At 35.4% G+C, this 20,294-nt stretch overlaps 1 protein-coding gene across 2 annotated transcripts in view; it reads right to left on the reverse strand.

Annotated features, from left to right (window-relative positions):
• Nucleotides 1–508: 508 nt before the first annotated feature.
• Nucleotides 509–20,294, reverse strand: part of LOC113049910 (protein kinase C alpha type) — a 96,206-nt gene continuing 76,420 nt past the window's right edge. Inside the window, exons 11-18 of one of the 2 annotated variants that reach the window (XM_026212649.1) lie at nucleotides 14,792–14,965; nucleotides 13,087–13,178; nucleotides 12,899–12,961; nucleotides 11,712–11,850; nucleotides 8,773–8,853; nucleotides 8,052–8,159; nucleotides 5,535–5,675; nucleotides 509–2,561 (exon numbers count right to left, since the gene is read on the reverse strand). In XM_026212649.1, coding sequence (XP_026068434.1) covers nucleotides 2,397–2,561; nucleotides 5,535–5,675; nucleotides 8,052–8,159; nucleotides 8,773–8,853; nucleotides 11,712–11,850; nucleotides 12,899–12,961; nucleotides 13,087–13,178; nucleotides 14,792–14,965 — 963 coding nt within the window. In that variant the 3' untranslated portion in view covers nucleotides 509–2,396. The remainder of the gene's footprint in view (nucleotides 2,562–5,534; nucleotides 5,676–8,051; nucleotides 8,160–8,772; nucleotides 8,854–11,711; nucleotides 11,851–12,898; nucleotides 12,962–13,086; nucleotides 13,179–14,791; nucleotides 14,966–20,294) is intronic. The other variant, XM_026212650.1, reaches the window with a different exon arrangement.

Consider the following 20,294-nt stretch of genomic DNA (forward strand, 5'->3'; position numbering starts at 1 on the left):
TGGCAAGTATATTATAGTGCTAGAAGAAAACTGAAACCTGTGATCTAAAATCTAAACAAGCCAATTGTTCCATGTGTTATTTTCATCTAATTCTGAAATGTTTTACATAATATGCATTACTTCTAACAGCAGAAAAAGATGGGAAGAAGAACATAAATAATCTCACAAACTACAATATCAAGACATTAAAATAATTGAAACTGAGAGTTACACTATTAAATATGTGAATGGAGACAAATCTTTCATATGTATCTGGCTTGCTCATACTCCATGCTGTAATAATTTTATAATCTCAATTTTATATTCCATTGATAACAAAACATTCCTCACAAATACACACAAATCTTTTCAAGTGGATCCTTTGCATTCCAAAACATGCAAACAATGCTAGTTATCAGAACATAGAAGGATGACAGCAGCCAATCAGCTCACACTTTCAAATGTAATCCAATCAGATTACACATAACAGCCAAAAGCAAAATACAGTTGAAAAATCGAATGGCGAAAGCACATTTGTAAAGGATTTCATTATGCAAAGTACAAGGTCATATTACAATGTCTACAACAGTACACACCAATGATAACAACAATTACACAAATATCTACCTGAAGAATAGCATTATAGTAGCTGACTGTGTAATGATGTGGTTAATACAAAATTACACATTTAAAAGGGACAATGATAGTTGAAATGTGGACTATTAAAGTAACTAAAAACATTAAACCAACTAACAATTGTACCTCCATTTTAGGGTTAAGGGATAGTTCACCCAAAATGAAAATTCTGCCATTTATTCATGCTGGTAACCAAACAGATGCCAGTAGACTTCCATATTATGAGGGAAAAAAAACAGTTTGCTTGCCAACATTCTTCAGATTATCTTCTTTTGTGTTCAACAGAATTAAGAAACTCATACATGTTCGGAACAACTTGAGGGTGAGTATATAATGACAGTATTTCCATTTTTGAACTATTTCCTTAAGAGTTAATGCAAACTTGCTTTCATTTTTTCCCTCAGTTGTAATTTTGCTAGTGTCACAGAAATTTCACCTTTGTAATTTAACAAAATCACATTTAATTAGTTTAAAAAGGTTCTTATACTGTTAAAATAGCATGTTTTATTAAGTATAACCAAAATATTGAAGCAGAAGATAAATATGACATAACGATGTTACATTTTATCGTCAATTGTGTTAAATCCAAACATGATGTAAGGGTTATTCTGCAGGTATAGCAGAGATTAACATTTACTGTTCAATATTTACTTGTATGCAGACAATGAGAATTTGAGAACAACATAATTAGAGCTTGACATAAATGCCAACACTTAAATATTTCTGCCTCTCATAATATCTCTCATTATCCAAACAAAACACACACATACACACAACATTTTCTCATGTTCCCAGGATATTTTCTGCTATGGCAAAATAGAGGATATTTTAAAAACATTTGGTGAATTAAAGGGATAATGAGGTAATACCATTATTATTCTGTCATTTTTTATGGTTAAAAGTGTTTATGTGTTTACTGTTAAATAAAACCATTCTAAATGCACACAGACACACAAAATAAAATAAATGAAATGAAACCTTGAAACATTAAACATGTCATGCATCCAAAGCTCCGATTGTGGATTGTAAAAACTCTTGGCACCCTTATTTTTGCCATAGAACAAAAATAAAATGCAAACAAGTGTCAAACTGGAGAGCCAAGTTGTCATGTCATACCTGAAATATGTGCAAATATTACACTGAGAGATGTTTAGTATTTTATTTAAAATATTTAACGACACTAACACTGAAAAAACACTGGCGATTCCAAAAAGTGAGTACTTAAACTGACACCAAAATAAATCTGTAAAAAGATAAATTGGTACAGTGCTAAGGGGAAGGCAGAAACCCCATTGGCTTTGGCGATTACCTTTAGAAATCCTGAATGGGAAGACTTAGGAAGTCTTAGGAAGCACACAACTCTATTTCTGTTATTCGGCTTTGGGAAGATGTGGCAAAATCATGCTGTGTCAGCCACCAGGGGCTTGAGATAAGATGGCCTTTTTATATATACTTTTAAATACTGGTCTGCACAAAGTCAAACAAACAGTTTGTAATGTAAACAGCCCTTCCTAACCAGAGTTTAAGTGTTAAAAAAAATCTTTCAATCTGTTTTCAATCATTAAGGTAAACTCTTTGACTGGCCTACATTGAAATGATGTGAAAAAGTGAAGAATTACTAGATAAAAAGAAACAAAAAACAAACACAAAACCTGGACATGATTTGATTTAAGACGTTGAGTTGTGGTTTTGATTTAACATTTGTTAGATAAAAGGGTAAAGGCAAGGGCAGAGCTTTGGGGTTGTAGGTAGATTCACATTCATTCCCTCTTTTTTCCATTTTATTCACTGTTGATGATGGAGGGATGGATGAATTGAGGATTGATGAAGGAAAATCCATCAAATTCAGCCTGGTCGATGTTGGCGATAACCAGCTCGTCAGGAGGGGTCAGTTGTGGCTGTGTGCGTGTGAAGAACTTGTCAAAGTTCTCTGCCCCCTTTCCGCACTATTAAAAAAAAAGGTAGTGAGAGAGAGAGAGAGAGAGAGAGAGAGAGAGAGAGAGAGAGAGAGAGATTAAGATAGAGATTACTTTTGACAGTTTATTTATAGTGTTAATCATATCACATACAGACACACAAATGCCACAGTGCAATGTTCGTTAAGCACATTGTAAAACACACATTGTAATGCAGACAACAAACATAGTTTAAAGTTAGAATGTTTTATCTTTGGTTGGAACTCTAAATACTAGGGATTTGATTAATATTCTTTGTGAGAAGAATATGAAATGATCTGATGCCTTTTTATACTTGTGTTCCCAAATCCCTTATGTCCAACTCACAGATTAACACTCTTCAGATTTCACATTATATGCCCTAGTTCCTCTTCATCTGGATGATAATGCAATTGTCTCTACTGGTTTGGAGAACACAGATGTGGAAGCCAAACACTCTGCTAACCGACAGTAGCTTTCTACATGAGTACTTTGCATTACTCTGTTAATATAAGTGTAAAACCTGAAGCTTAAAAATATTTATCTGAGCGATAAAACAACATGGTAATCACAATCAGCTATTTGCTATTCTCATTTTCCATATATTCCATGACTGGCACACAAGTACTTCTACACCTTATAAGCATCTTGACAAATTAACTAACATTAATATCTGGCACTCAATCAATCATTTAGTATACATCTTTAACCTCCATACCATGTGTATTAAAAAGTACCAGAAGCACATTTATAATAACCCTATTATTATGACGAATAAATGATTCAAAGCTCCTCATTAATGATATATACATGTGTGGCTTATAAGGTGTGCAGGTTTCAGATCCTTTTTGTTAGGGCTTTCAAGAATTGTTTTAACACAAGAACACAAGATTTACTTGTATGACTTCACACAATGTTTAAAAGAAGTCTGTCAATTTAACACAAAAATGAATTACAAAGAATGATTTACAAATATGTGTGTGAACAAAATGAATAGTTTTAATCATGCCCCTGTTTTCCTTCCATCAGAGCAGTTCAAGAACCGCAAAAAGTGACATCGCAGCCATTTCCTTCATGTGTACATGGAACAACAACTTAAAAATAGTGCAGACTGATCTAAATTATTTGCAATTGTTTTGATAAATTATTTGGCATACCATGCAATGAAAAATATCTTTAATCGAAATCGACTTAAGTCTGAAATGTAATTTACACAAACTTTTAGAAAGAAAGGATATGGATTTTCCCGTTTTTAAAGCTGCCAGATTCTATAAGACATGCAGCTCAAGATGTGCCTTAAAATAGAAGACAACCCTCCCCCTTGTATGATATTTGAAAGGAGAGATGAATGGTGACTCAGAAACTGAGAGAAATGGTCAAATGTAAATGCCTTGTCATGCTCTCTTATGAGGAAGATCTTCCCATCATGTGTGAATGATGCGACACTGAGGGGGAATCCATCTGGTTGTTTTCCAACAAGTATGCAGATCAATTAAAGTTGCAACTGTCATAATCGCACATAAACACAGAGACCATAAAAATACATTTTTTCAGACACAGAGGTCCATGTGGGGCACTTCCTACGTCAGCAGTGGAACTAATGATTGGCTAAATGTTTAAAATGGTAGCTGTGCTGAATTAAGCCTGTTTCACCCCCCACCATTAGTGAGAAAGGGACACGGGGTCCGTCTCTGGCCTACTTTTGACCATGAGAGGAAGCAGCAGTTTAGCTTCAGGATGTCCTGAGGGGACATCAGAAAATTGTTGAAAACAAGCAAACAAGAATATTCAAAGTGACAGGTGATGTTCACAACACACTCACGCATAACACAGGAGAATAAAAAATAGGACATCATAAGAAACAAGTACTCGAGACAAACTAACCCTTCTCTTCTTCTCCGTTTTGTCCCTAGTGATGTGACAGAATGACCTATTCAAAGATATATGTGTGGGAGAGCATGTGTGCTTGTGAAGGGGAAACAACTACAGTATGACCCACTTTAGAAGTCATATGCATGCAGACTGCTTTTTCAGCTCATCCCTCTCTCTCGCTCTCTTTCACTCAAACAACACACACACACACAACCATACCAAGGACAATCTAAGCTATTTAGTATGACAAATGGCTCTCTCTCTATCCTTTTAGTATCTTGACAAAATATTCTCACTTCCTCCACAGGCACTGTCTCAGAAAAGCAAAACCAATTCATAACATGTTTCACCAAAAAAAAAAAAAAAAAAAAAATTATTAGAACAAATATCAGAAGGCACAAAAATTTTAAATAGCAATAAGCATTCATCAGGGCTAGTAGAAGTGGTTTTCACTGCATTGCAATTTTTACAGAAAAAAAAAAAAAAATGTTATAGTAAAAACCTGGTAATTGGTAATATTTATATACTTTATAAACTTAATAATACTTAACATATACGTTTTATACACTTTATTTAATAAAGTTACTTTACTATATACTGTAAATATTATTGTAATTTTAATGTTACATACTGTCATGATTATTATGTGATTGTTACTTTTATAATTTTGGAAGGAAAGACTAAGAATTACCATTTTATGGACAGTGCACATATTGTACTGTTTGTATCATGGTGGTTATCAGTGAATTCTTAGGGAAAAATGGTTTTGGTAGTTCAAGTAATACTATATTAACATATCACTTCATAAAAAAATACAGTTATAAGTAGTACAGGCACCAATATTTCATCCCGTAATACCTAAAATACAGTCCCCATTTTTTAAAGTGAATTTCTGGCAAACAGAAATATAATAACATTTACTCTCCAGTAGCTTAATCACCATACAGTAATTATTTAGCAATATTTTAATATTCATGCCTTTTCAGGGCCGCTTCACAATTAAAACTTTCAATCATTAAAACCCAGCAACAGCTCTTAGTTTTTTTTTTCCATCAGAATATGATAAATACACACATAAGCTGAAAATGAATAGACCTGAATGGATTTTCTTACCACTTTGGGTTTGAATGGAGGCTGTATTTCTCTGTTTTCCAGACGTTCCCAGTCAATCCGGCGGAAGAAAGCATGTTCCCTAATATCTCTTTCCCCCTCTGGGCTGCAGCCCAGACGCTTTGAAGAGTGTTTTGTCATCATCTGAGACACAAGACAAAATACAATCATTACTGTCTAAACATTAGCACATAATATATATATTTCTATAACTAACAAAATGTTCAGTTTACAGGCATATGCTCAACTATAAATGTCATGATAACACATAATTTCAAATATGGGTTGACCAACTGCACGGACATGAACATTTTGTCAACAATTAGTCTAGGTTCAGTTGCATCTGAACATCTATTATGAAAGTGTAACTGCAGTTTCTTAATATGAAGTAAAAAAAGATAACCCTAACAGCTTACCAGCTTCAAGACATACTCATTCTCCAGGGTCTTGATAGACCTGAACTGCAGATAAAATGTGTAAACTCAAATAGTAAAGCTAAAATCTATTTTTTTTTTTGGGACTAAATATTTGACCACACTTTAGTCTGGGGACCAATTCTCACATTTAACTAACTATTAACTATGACTTTTGCCTAATTTGCTGCTTATTAATAGTAAGGTAGTTGTGAATTTTAGGTATTGGGAAGGATTAAGCGATTTATAAAATATAATATTGCAGAATAAGGCATTAATATGTGCTAATAATTTCTACTTAAACTAAATTGTGAACCAACATTTCACAGACCCAACACGATGCAAAGAACTTTACAAACGTTGGCAGTTACAACAGCTATATGATTCTAAGAAATACTAATTTTAACAGCTTGATAACTAAAGAAAAAGTTTGCAAGTTTTTAATTTTTTTTTATAAATGGTGACTTAAATTTGCCAGGAAAATTGATTTCAGGTAAATTTCTAATTAATTATACCTCTGAAGTCCTGGGCTTTTCTAGGTCAGCTTCTGACAACCACTATGTATCCATTAGTAAGCGGCACAGTTTATAAGACACACACACACACACATTTCAAAACACCCAGAAATGAAAACAGATGAACTTATAGCTCTACCACTGACAAAAAGACACAAGGTGATAGAGAACATTATAAAAGTGAGACAGTGTGTGATGAGACAAATCATCAGCTGTGTTGTGTCCTGCTTTACCTAGCAGGATGTTCTTACAATAAAACTTGCATAAAGTATTTTGGTATTACTGTGGTATTCCCGAAAGTACCTGAGATCTACACAGAAAAATAAATGTGGAAAATTTTAAGGCAATATCTTCTGTAAATTTTTTTTTTACAAGAAAAGTGAAATGTTACAGGTCAAGGCAAAAAGAGAACAAGGTATAGATTCAGAACTTGCATTTAAACAGAGTCTGTGAGAGAATTTAATGTGAGTGTTCAGATATGTCATATAATTGCTTTATTTCTGCTAAATAGTATGTTGGTTTGAACTGCTTAAAAGAAAATATAATTTATTACTGAATGTATCAAATGTGTGTGTGTGTGTGTGTGTGTGTGTGTGTGTGTGTATATATATATATATATATATATATATATATATATATATATTATTTATTTATTTTTGTCAGGGATGTAGCTTATATGTATCTCACTGAAAACAAAATGTTAAGATGTTCTGGAAACAGCAATTGTGGAAATACTATATTAAAGAGAAAATATGAAATCTAGTCATGTTTTTGTTGATGTTAGTGAAAATGATGAAAATAATATGTATTTCTGATTTACCACAGTAGCCGAGTAAAGAAGAAATGGTCTGTTTCACTCTCACTCTTAAATTCTGGCAATACAGTTAAAAGTTTTGGTCTTTAGTCAGACTGAAGATGAATCCAGTAACACTGCATTCATGGCAAATGAAACCTCAACACTGATAAGACTTTTATTAAAAATGAAACCAGGTTTGGGTGTTCTTATCTAAATTGGATCAGCTCCTGCAGTGGATTTCTGATGGGCAGTGGATTTCTGAGCAGATGCATGACATATGAGTGATTAAAGGAAGTGATAACGGTACAATATATATATATATATATATCTTTTTTTTTCAGTTTTTTACATTCCAGTAACTTTCAGTAAATGTAATTTAAGAAATACTGATAACAAATTTCAGTGTATTTCTGTCAGAATGATCTTGGATTCATGGGAACCTATGAACTGTTTTTTTAAATGACTTAAATCTCTTCTTCTGAGATACATACAGTATCCTACTCATTTGTTAGGTGTGAAATGAGCCCCTAAACTAGTACTTTCTGGTCTTAGCCACAAACATCCATAGTTCTGGAGAATAAAAAGTCTGTAACTATTAAGTCGAGAAGTCTACAACTACTTTCAGAAGCTAAGATAAAAAATACAGACATCAAAATAGTAGAATAATGTATTAGTGAATTTTTGTTCCTTGTTCTTAACTTACCAGAGACCAAACATTGAGTCAAAAAAAGAAATAATACTGGTTCAGCTGGGCTATAGAACTTGAAACATTCTGCCTTTATGTGTCAGAACTTACCCCTTTGCAGATGGAAACTGCTTCTTTGGACATGGATTTAGGGTAGGAGACATTGTGCTCCATGATGGACTGAAAAAGTTCGTCTTCATCCTCACCATCAAATGGAGGCTGAGAAGAGAGAGAGAGAAAAAAGAAAACATATTCAACATGAAATTAAAATGAATATTAAGTATATATCATGATATTTAAATGTGGAAACTCTTATTCTCTTCACATGTGGCATTATAGAATTAAAATTAAGCTTAATCTACAATTGCACTAGCATAAAATATACCATGGGAAAAACAAGTAAAGATCGAAATGACAAAGTGGTATTATTTGTAGGACATTATAGTACCATTTAAATACCAGTGTACCATGTTATTACCATCTTGATACATCACTGACAGCTGGTACCACCAGACTGCTTAAAAAAATTCTACTTCTAACAGAAAAGAACCTTATAAAATATGTTTATTATGATAAGATGGATGATTTAAATGTATGATATGGATTCTCTAAAAACAGGTTGTGGATGTAAGGGGTGCAGTTTACCCAGAGATGTACCCCTCTCTGGATACAGCAGCTGGTGGTGTCAATATTATATGTGGATCAATTCAGTTTAAAACCATACAAACACACATGACCACAAACTACAAGCTATATTACAACAAAGCTACTCCTGTATTATAAGATTGGCAAAAGGTAACAGTTGGCAATGGTTATACACACGTGAACTCACCTGTCCCGCCAGCATCTCGTACAGCAGCACTCCATAAGCCCACCAGTCCACAGAACGGCCATACGGCTGATATGCTATGATCTGAAAAGAGCCACCATAAAATACCCTACAGATTACAGACTGAAGATCAGCATAATTGCAACAAGGATATCTCCATTTTTCGCATCATCCCTTTCCGTTCTGAAACAACACATCTCCCTTACAAATAAATTACAAGAATATAGTCTATTATACTACGGGGCCATTGAATGCTTGAATCTGATTCTTGGCTTACAAACGTTCTGGGGTGTGCAATTATTTTCTGGGAAACGCATGGCGAACGTAGTTCCAGGCAGCTCTCTTGACCACATTACAGTTCCATATCACTACGCATAGTTAACAGTAATAACGGTCACTCTCTCTTTTTTTTTTTCTCTCTCTGTGTGTCTCTGTCGCTCTCGTTCTCTTTCTAATAACTTCATTAATAACTGCATTAGAATGCTATCATGGCTCAAAGCCTCTGTTACTAGCTTTAAAACAATGTTTTGGTACTAGAAAAGAAATAGTCTGACAGTAGTAATTTATGTACAAAAACCGGACGAATCCTTTTAAATAAATCATCGGATCGATGTCTTGAGGTGTGATAACCGTAGTATAAGCTGAATAATTGTCTCCGGACCAATGAATTGTTCGAAAAATAATGCACACCCAAGGTATAATTGGGTGTGCATTATTTTTCTAATAATTCAACGTCCCGTCGTCAATTATTCCTAACTTATACAGTGTTCCAGTCAAAATATCTAAATGGATTTTGGATTTGGGTGGGTGGGGTGTAAGAAATGATGATGTGGTGAGTGTGTGTCTTTAAAATATCAATATTGAAAACACACACCTTTTCTTTTTTGAACCATATATTCCAGAATTTCACACGGCTTATACAGATTGCAGTCAGATTTCTTGGCTGATGCAGTTCACAACACATTTAGAGAGTGTGTGTTTGTGTGTGACATCATGCTAACACTATGTGACAGTTCTAGACCATGGCTGTAGCCGCTCAAGGTTGAATCGTAGATTTTAAAAATACTGAGGACCACACACACACACACGAAATAAATCGTATCCCTCATCTACACATACCATATACACACAGGCTAATTGAGATGCGCAGAGCACATATCAAAATCAGACTAAACAATTACTCAGGAGAAAACAACATCTACTAATATCATCTCTCTTAATCAATCAACTTAAAATTATTAACCAATCCGATTAAGCAAGTGACAGAATAATGGATGGAAATATATTTGAGTGATAAAAGTAAACAAAGTGAACTGCTAGTAAAAAGGCTCAGGTCAGAGACTGGATTTAAACTCCAGACATTTATTGTTCTTGATTTTAAAGAGACCATATTATACTAACAATATGTTGGCAATATATGAGAAAGAAATTGTAATTAACTTATTTTTAGACAACAGAAATCAATGGGAGGTCTTCACTGAAACACAAAGACATATGTGTAACAAATTTATTGTTAGCCATGTGTGTTAATGCTGCTCTACCTTTGACATAATTAACACTCAAGTTAACATGCAGAAACGTGTTCCCAGATAACACGCATTACCACTGCATAATATGTAGGTCAGCAAAAGAGACAGAAAGAGAGAGAGAGAGGATGCTCTCAGAAGAGGGTGGAGGACAAATGGCCACTAATATACACATAATAAATTCTGCAGCTACAAAACACAAAACTGTGTGTGCTATATTTGTGTGAACACACAGTATGTGTTTTAATGCCATGCAAGGCAAAAAAAGTAAAAAACACACTTGTAATGAAAAAAAAGAAAAAAAAAGAATACATTAAAAATATCATTAAAAAAAGAATAAAGCTTAAGACATTTTAATAATACTATAATTTTATTCTTATTTTCACTTTCACTTTTCTTTAATTGCTATGACACACACACAGCACTAGAACAGTGTCATAGATGCACATTTTTGAAGCTAGTAAGGATATTATGATGATGACAAGGAGATTACTAGACATACTTTAACTGATTTGGTTCACTGAGTGATTTGGTTTCTACCTAATTCAAAAGCAATCTATCTCCGATAAGGTGTGAGTGTTTGTTTAGTTTTACTTATTTATTTACTTATTTAATATAGATACAGAGAGTCTCTTTTTTGTGTGTGGAGGAGTCTGAAAGGCCATTGTTGCTGCCTTTACAGTATGACTTTTAAAGACTTGCTGTAGGAGACAACTCTGCCACCCACTGTCGTGTCATGCCACTGCAGTTTGAGTATTTGTGGAAGAAAAAAAACACAGAGGGACAGAGAGAGAAAGATACTGTGAGTGTGTGTCTGAGGATGTCAGAGCAGATAAAAGTCATCAATATGCGGTGATGAAGTGCCACAGATAACCTGCATCGTAAGAGCTTATGTGCCACTCGTGGAGACATCCTCATGTTAAGTAAACTTAGGAGAAGAGGAGCTTCAGTAAAGGGAAAAGGGAGCAGCCAAACACTAGTTCTAGATCTATTCTCAATATGCAAATATCTGTATGAATAAAAATATGGGAGAAAGAAAGTAATGATCTCCATTACAGCAAATTATTAAAAAGGTTCTTATGGAAAGCATCATTAATTGCAATGGACTATTTTCTTTTTATATTTTTTATTAAAATTACAATTTCAAGTGCCGCTGTGGAGGGATTACTGACATCTGAAGACTGAAGCCACTCCTGAAACTTTATTTTAGAATTGTTCAAATCAGTAGCATGTGGCATATATATTTTTTCTAAATAAGAAGCAAACATTTACTTAGTATTTTTGTATATACTGTGCACTGCCTCCTCTGAGAAAACACCACAGAGTCAGGGTTCTGCTAGTCACATTTCCATTTAGCACTAGTTGTGAGTCTGGGAGGACTGGTACTGTCTGCAGGAAACACACTCCTTCACTCACCTCTGGAGCGATGTAGTCTGGCGTTCCACAAAATGTACGGGTGGTCACACCTTCCACAATGTTCTCCTTGCACATACCGAAGTCTGCAATCTTAATATGACCCTCTGCATCCAGCATGACATTATCTAATTTCAGATCCCTGAAAGTGGTAAAATAACATTACAATACATTAAAATGTGAAAGTGGGAGGATAGGGTTACAGAAAAGAATATGTTTGTTTTCCTGTTTAAATCTTTTTTATAAAAACATATCTTAACAAAACTAATCTTGTTCTTTTTCCCCCACACACAAGCACAACGAAAATGTAGTTCATTTTAGTTCATGTAAAAGCAAGTGCAGTGTTTTTCTTTTTTTCTGAAACAACGACTCTGTCTCTTTCATTCTTGCTGACGTCAGTTCATCTATTTGCTCTATTTCCCTAGGCCAATTTAGCTGCTCAAAGATAAACAAGCCAAATAACTAGGTTTAGCTCCTAAACAAATACAGAATTCCTGTTTGAAGATTGTGTTAAATAGTGATTTGGTATTTTATTAGTCATTTGCAACGAGTCAGTATTTAGCACATTTCACAAATACGTTACGATGATATTTTTAATGCATTAGAGACACAAAAGACCTTTAAAACTGTATCTAAGAAACTAAAATAACTTTCTAATGACTTTAAGTTTATTAGCAGTGTTATTACCATATTGTTATAACCACATTTTTCACTTATCTTTAAATAATTATAGCATTTTCCTTAAAATGTGACCCTCAAGAAATAACACCATTTGGACTCTTTAGTGGAAAACAAGAAAAAAGTAATATAAAACAAAAATATAAAAAAAGCAACAATAGTTCTCAAACTAGCCATCCTTTACTGACTGATTCAATTAGGCAAAATCTGTAACCATGATACTTGCAACTCTGTTACTCAGAATGGCATAGTTTGTTTATTTCTTTTTATTGCTTTAATGTTATTAATTATTCTTGTTAGACTTTAGAATTATACATTTTGTCTGTTATATTATGTCTAGATTTATTTGATCTAACTGCTTAATGCACAAATCACACAAAATCAGGGTTTTACACACTCCTAATTGTACTGAACATAAAACAGCTCACAATAAATGTAAGGCCAATTAGCTGCTGATTACAACCAATTAGCTTACACTTTGAAACTGTTGACAAAGGTCTCAGTGTGTTCACCTGTATATGATTCCTTTCTTGTGCAAGAAAAAAAGTCCAACAGCAATCTCTGCAGCATAGAACCTGCAACAAGCAGATTATTTTACATGTAACCTACAAACATACATACAGTGATGTATGCTTTAAGGCTCAAACCCAGAAATGATTACTGTAGACACGCATATAAACACAACGAGAGAGTGGCTTACACTGCTTGTGGCTCCTTAAATTTGCCTACTTGCTGGATGTGGTACATCAGATCACCACCATTAACATACTCCATCACGAAATACAGACGATCCTATGAAAAAAACAGCTACATATATGAAACTGTTTAGACAAACTTTAATGCTGGCCTTGTCTGAAAGGCTTTGTCTAGAAATTAGAAAGTCATGTTATCTAAAGTTATTTGATTCATGTTGAGTGGTAACTAATTTCTAATTTCCTACTTCAGATTGCAATCATTTTACGAATGGTAAGTAAAAAAAAAATTCAAATCTGTTGTTTAATAATAGATTCTAATACACTAAACATTACTCAGTTTCTAACTATGTAAATGGCTACTGAAAACTAGAATCAACATTGTCTCAATCTCATGTCTAGAGATTTATTTTTCTTGACCAACACAATTATTGAGGTACTGTAGCATTACTGTTAACAAACTAAAATTATCATTTGGTGGATTATGATAAGCTTTTATGGTTGGATGTGGATGCAAAGCACCTCTAGAGTAGGTGTGCTCATGGCTGTGTCTCTTTCATTCTTTGTCATAAAAACAGTACTGGCATCAGAGTTCTCTATTGCTTAAGTAGTTTTTGTTTGCCTTCTTTTGGACTGTTACTTAGGAATTTTGATTCTGTGCTTTTCACTTGTTGATTGTGGTATTGGTTATTAACATTTTCTGTAAATGGATCCCCCTCATTTACATGCTCCGTGATACACGCTTTTCAGATTTGAATTAAATGTTATAAATTGTATAAAACTATATATATTGTAACAATGTGCGATTGTACTATATTTTCCATTCACGTGTTTTAAACTAAAAATACATACATTTTTAAACAAAGACATATAATATTTAAACATTAAATGTAGAATACCACAAAAATATATTTGTTTTTTTCTAATGCATTGTAATGCTGATGTTATAAGTATTTATGAAAACCGTTTTAAGTACAAGAAGAAAAAACTAACTTCTAACAACTGTAAAAACATTCCAAATGTAATTGCCCTTTTATGTTTACTTTACTGAATGTTGCTTTACTTTCTTTGTCAATAGATATTTGTAACGATTCAAATACATTTGGCTGGGGAAGGCCCCCACAAAAGTGCTGCACAGCCAGGAAGAGAGTTTCATAATGGTATTTTTTTTATTTACACTTACAATGGCCCTACTTTTTGCAAATTAAAGTCTATTTCAGTTGCCAAAGCATATATATATATATATATATATATATATATATATATATATATATATATATATATATATATAAAAAAAACAGATTCAGTCCTTCTAAGGCACTCTTGATTTGCTGAAAGGTGGATATTCGGATTGTGAGTGCAATTAGAGGGACTACTATTTAGCCCACAGCCATAGTGACTGATTAACAGAGGCTTCTGATAGTTGTCAAAGTAAATTATTTTACTTGCAATCTAGCAAAAGAATTATCAAATTTGTGTTCAAGATTTTGAACCATGGATTTTTAATTTAAAATAATGGTTGACGAGTCCATGTATGGGAAATATTGGACAGCCAGTCTGACTGTCTATTTTTAGAATATATTTGATAGATAAAGATCTTGCACAAATAGTAGAGCAACATGGGTTTGATTCCCAGGGAATATATTAGAAATCACTCTGAATAACAGTGACTACCAAATACATGAATGCTAATTCAAGGAGAGAGTTCCTTACCACAGTCTGAAAGCAGGAGTGAAGCTGGGTGAGGAATGGAGGTTTGTCCTGCTGAGCCAGAACCCGCTTCTCCACCATGGTGCATTCAACATCATCATCCTGGATGACCACATCCTTCTTCAGGATCTTTATAGCATATAGTTCACCAGTAGACTTCATCTCAGCCAGCATCACCTGAGTATGGAGAATTGCAAAAGCTCAAACTGCCAGTGATAGCCTTTAGCAAACCCAAAATATCATTACAATTTCACTGAGAAAGAAAGAAAGAAAAAAAAAAACCCATTATTTCCTCTTAATACATAAGTTATCTTTATTTTTAATTAGGTTTTTTTTTTTTTTTTTATTCTACCAGGTTGGCCACATTTTTAAGAAAAAAACAGGCGGAGTGTCACAATCACCCTGATGGACCCCAGAGGCCACTCCATCCCAGACTTTAGCCACTTTATCAAGGACTTAATTCCCTTTAATCCTCTGCCCAGTCTCAACTGCACCAAGCGGCAACCTCCTGCTCTCGGGAAGTCCATACGGAAGTGACTTAAACTGTAAACCGTTAACTGACCGCTAGAGGCTGGATGCAAAAGGGAGTCAATCCCATAGACTCCACATGTTAAAACGCCCAACTTTACAGTAGAAAAAAAAACATTTACAGCCTGGTTCAAAAAAATATGTAGGTCTTTATGACTAATTTTGCCCTTCACTGCAACTGTGAGGGGGTGAATGTTTTTAATGAATTACCTCATCTGATTAAATTATATTAAGCCTTAAAGTTCTGCATAATTAAGGGCATGGCCACTTCAGTCACAGGTGGATTCCCGCAGCTGTCACCGTTTTCGAGCTAGGTATTCATGATTTCAGCAACCTGCTCCCACCTTTTTGCCAATTTTCGATTATCCGGGAGTGACGCGCTGCCAAGATAGCAATGGCTACTCCACCCACTTTTGGGTTCAAAATGCTCTTCAGAAACACATGGGTGACGTCACAGACACTACATCCATGTTTTTATACAGTCTATGATCTGCACTCATTAGACCTGTCCAATGTCGCACCCCAAATCGCACTTTTGTCACTTTCATGACTTTCATGACACTTTTCATGAAGTCTGCTGTGGAGCTTGCTTCAGTGTGTGCTCGGCAGAAGTACACATCGAGGGTACACTGATGCCACAAAGCAGGCGCTCATCATCAATCTTCTGAAAGCTGAAATGATGAATGGGACACCCTATGCGGTCTCGTGTACTTAACGGACATGCGCATGTGTCCCAATTGGGACAGAGCCATTGTTTGCACCAGTATCACATTAGTTCTTGCACCAGCGCCAGGTCACAACATGGCTGCCACGCCAGAGCCTTTAAAAAAAAAAGCCTCGGCTTGGCATGGCCACTACTTCAGAGTCCCCAGCCATCAAGGACACCTTGCCAGCTGCATGTACGGACATCAGCGGTGGGTCCAACACACTGGACATCAGCCTTGACCACCTGTGGCGTCCATGACAGCTGAATAATCTGGCATGATGTCCATGATGCGCCATGGCAGTGTTTCCGGCCGTCATAAATGTTGTTCTTGAAGCAAGTAAGGCAGTGCCCAGGCAGTCAAGACTGATGTCCAGTGTGGTGGACCCACCGCTGATGTTCGTACAACCTGGAGGTCTCTGGCTCTGTTCTTGCCTCCTGCTCTGCCTTGACTATCTGCTCCACCTTGGCCTCCAGTTCAGCCCTTAACTTTGTCGTTGTTTTGTATTGTCTGATGACCGTTGCCTGTTTCTGGATTCCCCTTCAATAAATACTGCACTTGGACCCACAGCCTTTAGGTCTTTGTGCAGCTTATGACACCAAGAAAGCCTCAAACCATCTCTTTTAGAGAACTACAGACCAGTTTCCCTTGGTCCTTTCTTTGCAACACTTGAGCAGGCTGTTTTCAACCAAGTCTCTGCCTTTCTCACACAGAACAATCTACTTGATAGCAACCAATCTGGCTTCAAAAGTGGACATTCAACTGAGACTGCCTTGCTCTCAGTTGTTGAAGCCCTAAGACTGTCAAGAATGGAATCCATATCTTCAATACTTATCTTGCTTGATCTGTCTACTAATATCAGAAATATCTCTGATACCACAACAAATTCTGGCATCGGCGAGTACATGAACCTATATACCGATTCAATACCATTTTCTTGACCTAGTTATGACTGCTAGCTTTGCCTAACTGCTGCACGGTTCTTCTTCGCTGCTCAGAATGTATTGCAAACACAGGAAGTTGTGCTGTGTTGCCACAAGCAACCCCTGTTTAGAGCAGCGAAGAAGAAATGTAAACGCGTTAGCAGCACTGATCTAAATATGACTGGATCGCTCATCGCGTTCTAAAATGCCAACAGACAGTGAAGCCGCTTCTATATTATAGATCAGTAGTTAGCAGTACCGTATTTTTCGGACTATAAGTCGCACCTGAGTATAAGTCGCACCAGTCCAAAAATAAGTCATGATGAGGAAAAAAAACATAAATAAGTCGCACTGAACTATAAGTAGCATTTATTTAGAACCAAGAACCAAGAGAAAACATTACCATCTACAGCCGCGAGAGGGCACTCAATGTCTTCAGTGTAGATTACAGGAGCACTGAGCAGCATAGAGCGCCCTCTCGCAGCTCTAGATGGTAATGTTTTCTCTTGGTCCATTTCTCTCGGTTCATGTCAAATTAATTTTTATAAATAAGTCGCACCTGACTTTAATTTGCAGGACCAGCCAAACTATGAAAAAAAGTGTGACTTATAGTCCGGAACATGGCCGCGGGAAGTGGGGGTGCTGCAGCACCCCCTAGTGACGAGAGGGAGATAAAAAAAATGTAGGCCTATTAAACTATTTTGCACAATTTATAAATTCCTTATGAATATTTTAGAAAATGATTTTGACACACGCAGTCTATTACGTATATTTTGGATTTTAATTTCATATTTTGAGGCCTAATCAACACAGGTTCGGAAGTTACGTTGTCAACGTCAGGCAGGCAGGTTTGGTCGCCGAGTAACGAGGTTTCCCGCTCGTTCCACGCAGAATACATTCATCTTTATATAATACATCGCACCTCGACATTTGTACACCTGTAACCAGGGCAGCCCGCCTGCATGTAGCTCAGGTAAGAGCATTGTGCTGCCGCGCTTGTAACATTTATTTTTTTGGCAACAAGTGTGGGATCCGCTTTGACTAGTCAAGCAATTGTAAGTAGTATACTATAGTATTTTTGGAAGGTGGTGGGGATGGAGAGTATTATTTCGTTCGTGTGTTCTTTGCGTAAAGGTTGTGGAGAACTGTTAAATAACGTTTAAATAGTCGTAGATTATTTCCTTGTGGTTTGTGTAAAAAGGTTGGAGATGGAGACAGAAAGCTTTATTCTGTGCGTGTTTTTTGCGTAATGGATGTGGAGAACTGTTCAATAAACAAATTGCTTAAATAGTCAGAGATTATTTCCTTGTGGTGTGCGTAAAAAGATTTTGGAGTTAATAGAGTTGCGTGTGACATAAACGTGCAGTGACTCAAGCCAGCTGACCAAATCGATTGCATTGTTTTAGCGTTATTGTGAAGTTTGATTAATATTATATTTTGTTGTAATATTATTTGTTGTATCTAAATAAGTTGCATGTATGTATAGGCTATCTGAAATTGTAATGAAAGTAATTATTTCGTTTTCTTTCGATTATTAAACTATTATTTCTGATTCTGATTCTGATTAATAAGGCATTGCGCATATCTGAGAACTGATGTCTGTGTTTCAGACCCTGTGCACTGAAGTGTATATGACAATAAAGTAGTAAATCTCAATGTATTTATTTTTTTAATGTATTTTAAATAGGCCTATAGGCTCATAGGTTTTTTGTCAAAAAAAAAAAAAAAAATTCACAGCACCCCCTGTTCAAAATTTCTTCCCGCGGCCCTGGTCCGGAAAATACGGTATGTCTCTGTAGTTCCGGTAGTTACCGACTCCCGAGTATATTCGGTACCTGCAGCTGCGTTCAGTCGCTTCCGTGTTAGTCAAAGCGCAGGGCTCCAGACAGTAGCCGAATATATACTAGTGTCTGTGAATATTAAACTGCAAAATACTATTTAATTATTACTCCTGCAAATTCTACACCTCTGTGGGTGACGGGCGCAGATGCGCGGGAGCTCACTGTTTTGTAGTCTCTGCTATGTGTCACTATATGAGGACACGAACGCATAAACCGTCACTTCATGAGAATTTACCGTTTCCTTTGGAGAAAACTGTCATATCATAAACACAGACACTCAAAGATCTTCATGGCAGCCCATTAAAATAAATGTTTGGTTTAACATGAGTAAATTGACAATATATTAAGCTACTGTTGTAGTCTACAGTAGATTTAGCTATGTCTCTATGTAGTAATAATAATACGTCTCTATTAATAATAATAATCATGCCTAGACGGTTGCTTGTTTTTTACTTGTTTTGTTGTAAAGAGATTATCTGATTAATATATAATTTTTTATATTCCTAGACTTATTTGTTGCAGTTTTTTATACCGTCTTTGGCTTAAGAAAATAAATAATACTGTCAAATTCATGTCAGATAATAAAAATACTGTAATGAATACAGTAGATCACCATGTATTTGTTCATGTTTTATTAAGGGATCAGTCTGAAGCACACCATAAAATAATTCTAGCAATTTACACAGGGCTAGTAGTATATACAGCTGTATATACAGATACACACCCAGGTTTCGGATCAGTACTCGGTATCGGCCGATACCCTGAGCCCAGGTATCGGAATCAGTATCGGGAAGAGAAAAAGGGTTCGGAACATCTCTAGGTTAAACACCAGATCCTCCTGTCAACCCTACTGGCAAAGGTCATCCCAGGAACCGCACTCCAGTGGTTTGAGTCTTACCTATCAGATAGGTCCTTGAAAGTATCTTGGAGAGGTGAAGTGTCCAAGTTTACAACATCTAACCACTGGGGTGCCTCAGGGCTCAGTTCTTTGGACCACTTCTCTTCTCTGTCTACATGGCATCATTAGGTTCTGTCATTCAGAAACATGGCTATTCATACCACTTCTATGCTGATGACATCCAACTCCACCTCTCATTCCATCCTGACAATCCGACTGAGACTTGTTATAGCACTTGCATATATCATTGCTCTTTTGTTGATTTTGATTGCTTCCATTGTCCTCATTTGTAAGTCGCTTTGGATAAAAGCGTCTGCTAAATGACTAAATGTAAATATAAGAAAGACAGCAGCCAAAAATCACACGGTATAAAATTTCTCTCTCTCTCTCTCTCTATATATAAATATATATATATATATATATATATATATATATATATATATATATATATATATATATATATATATATACTGTAAAATAACAATAAAATAAATAAATAAATAATAATAATAATAATAATACTAATAATAATAATAATGTAACAATGTTTCTAGATCGGGAAGGAGGTGGCGGGAACCGGTGAACATTTAAATATAAAACTTTAATTAACAA

The sequence above is a fragment of the Carassius auratus genome, chromosome 30, assembly GCF_003368295.1.
Source record: "Carassius auratus strain Wakin chromosome 30, ASM336829v1, whole genome shotgun sequence".
NCBI classification, from domain to species: domain Eukaryota; kingdom Metazoa; phylum Chordata; class Actinopteri; order Cypriniformes; family Cyprinidae; genus Carassius; species Carassius auratus.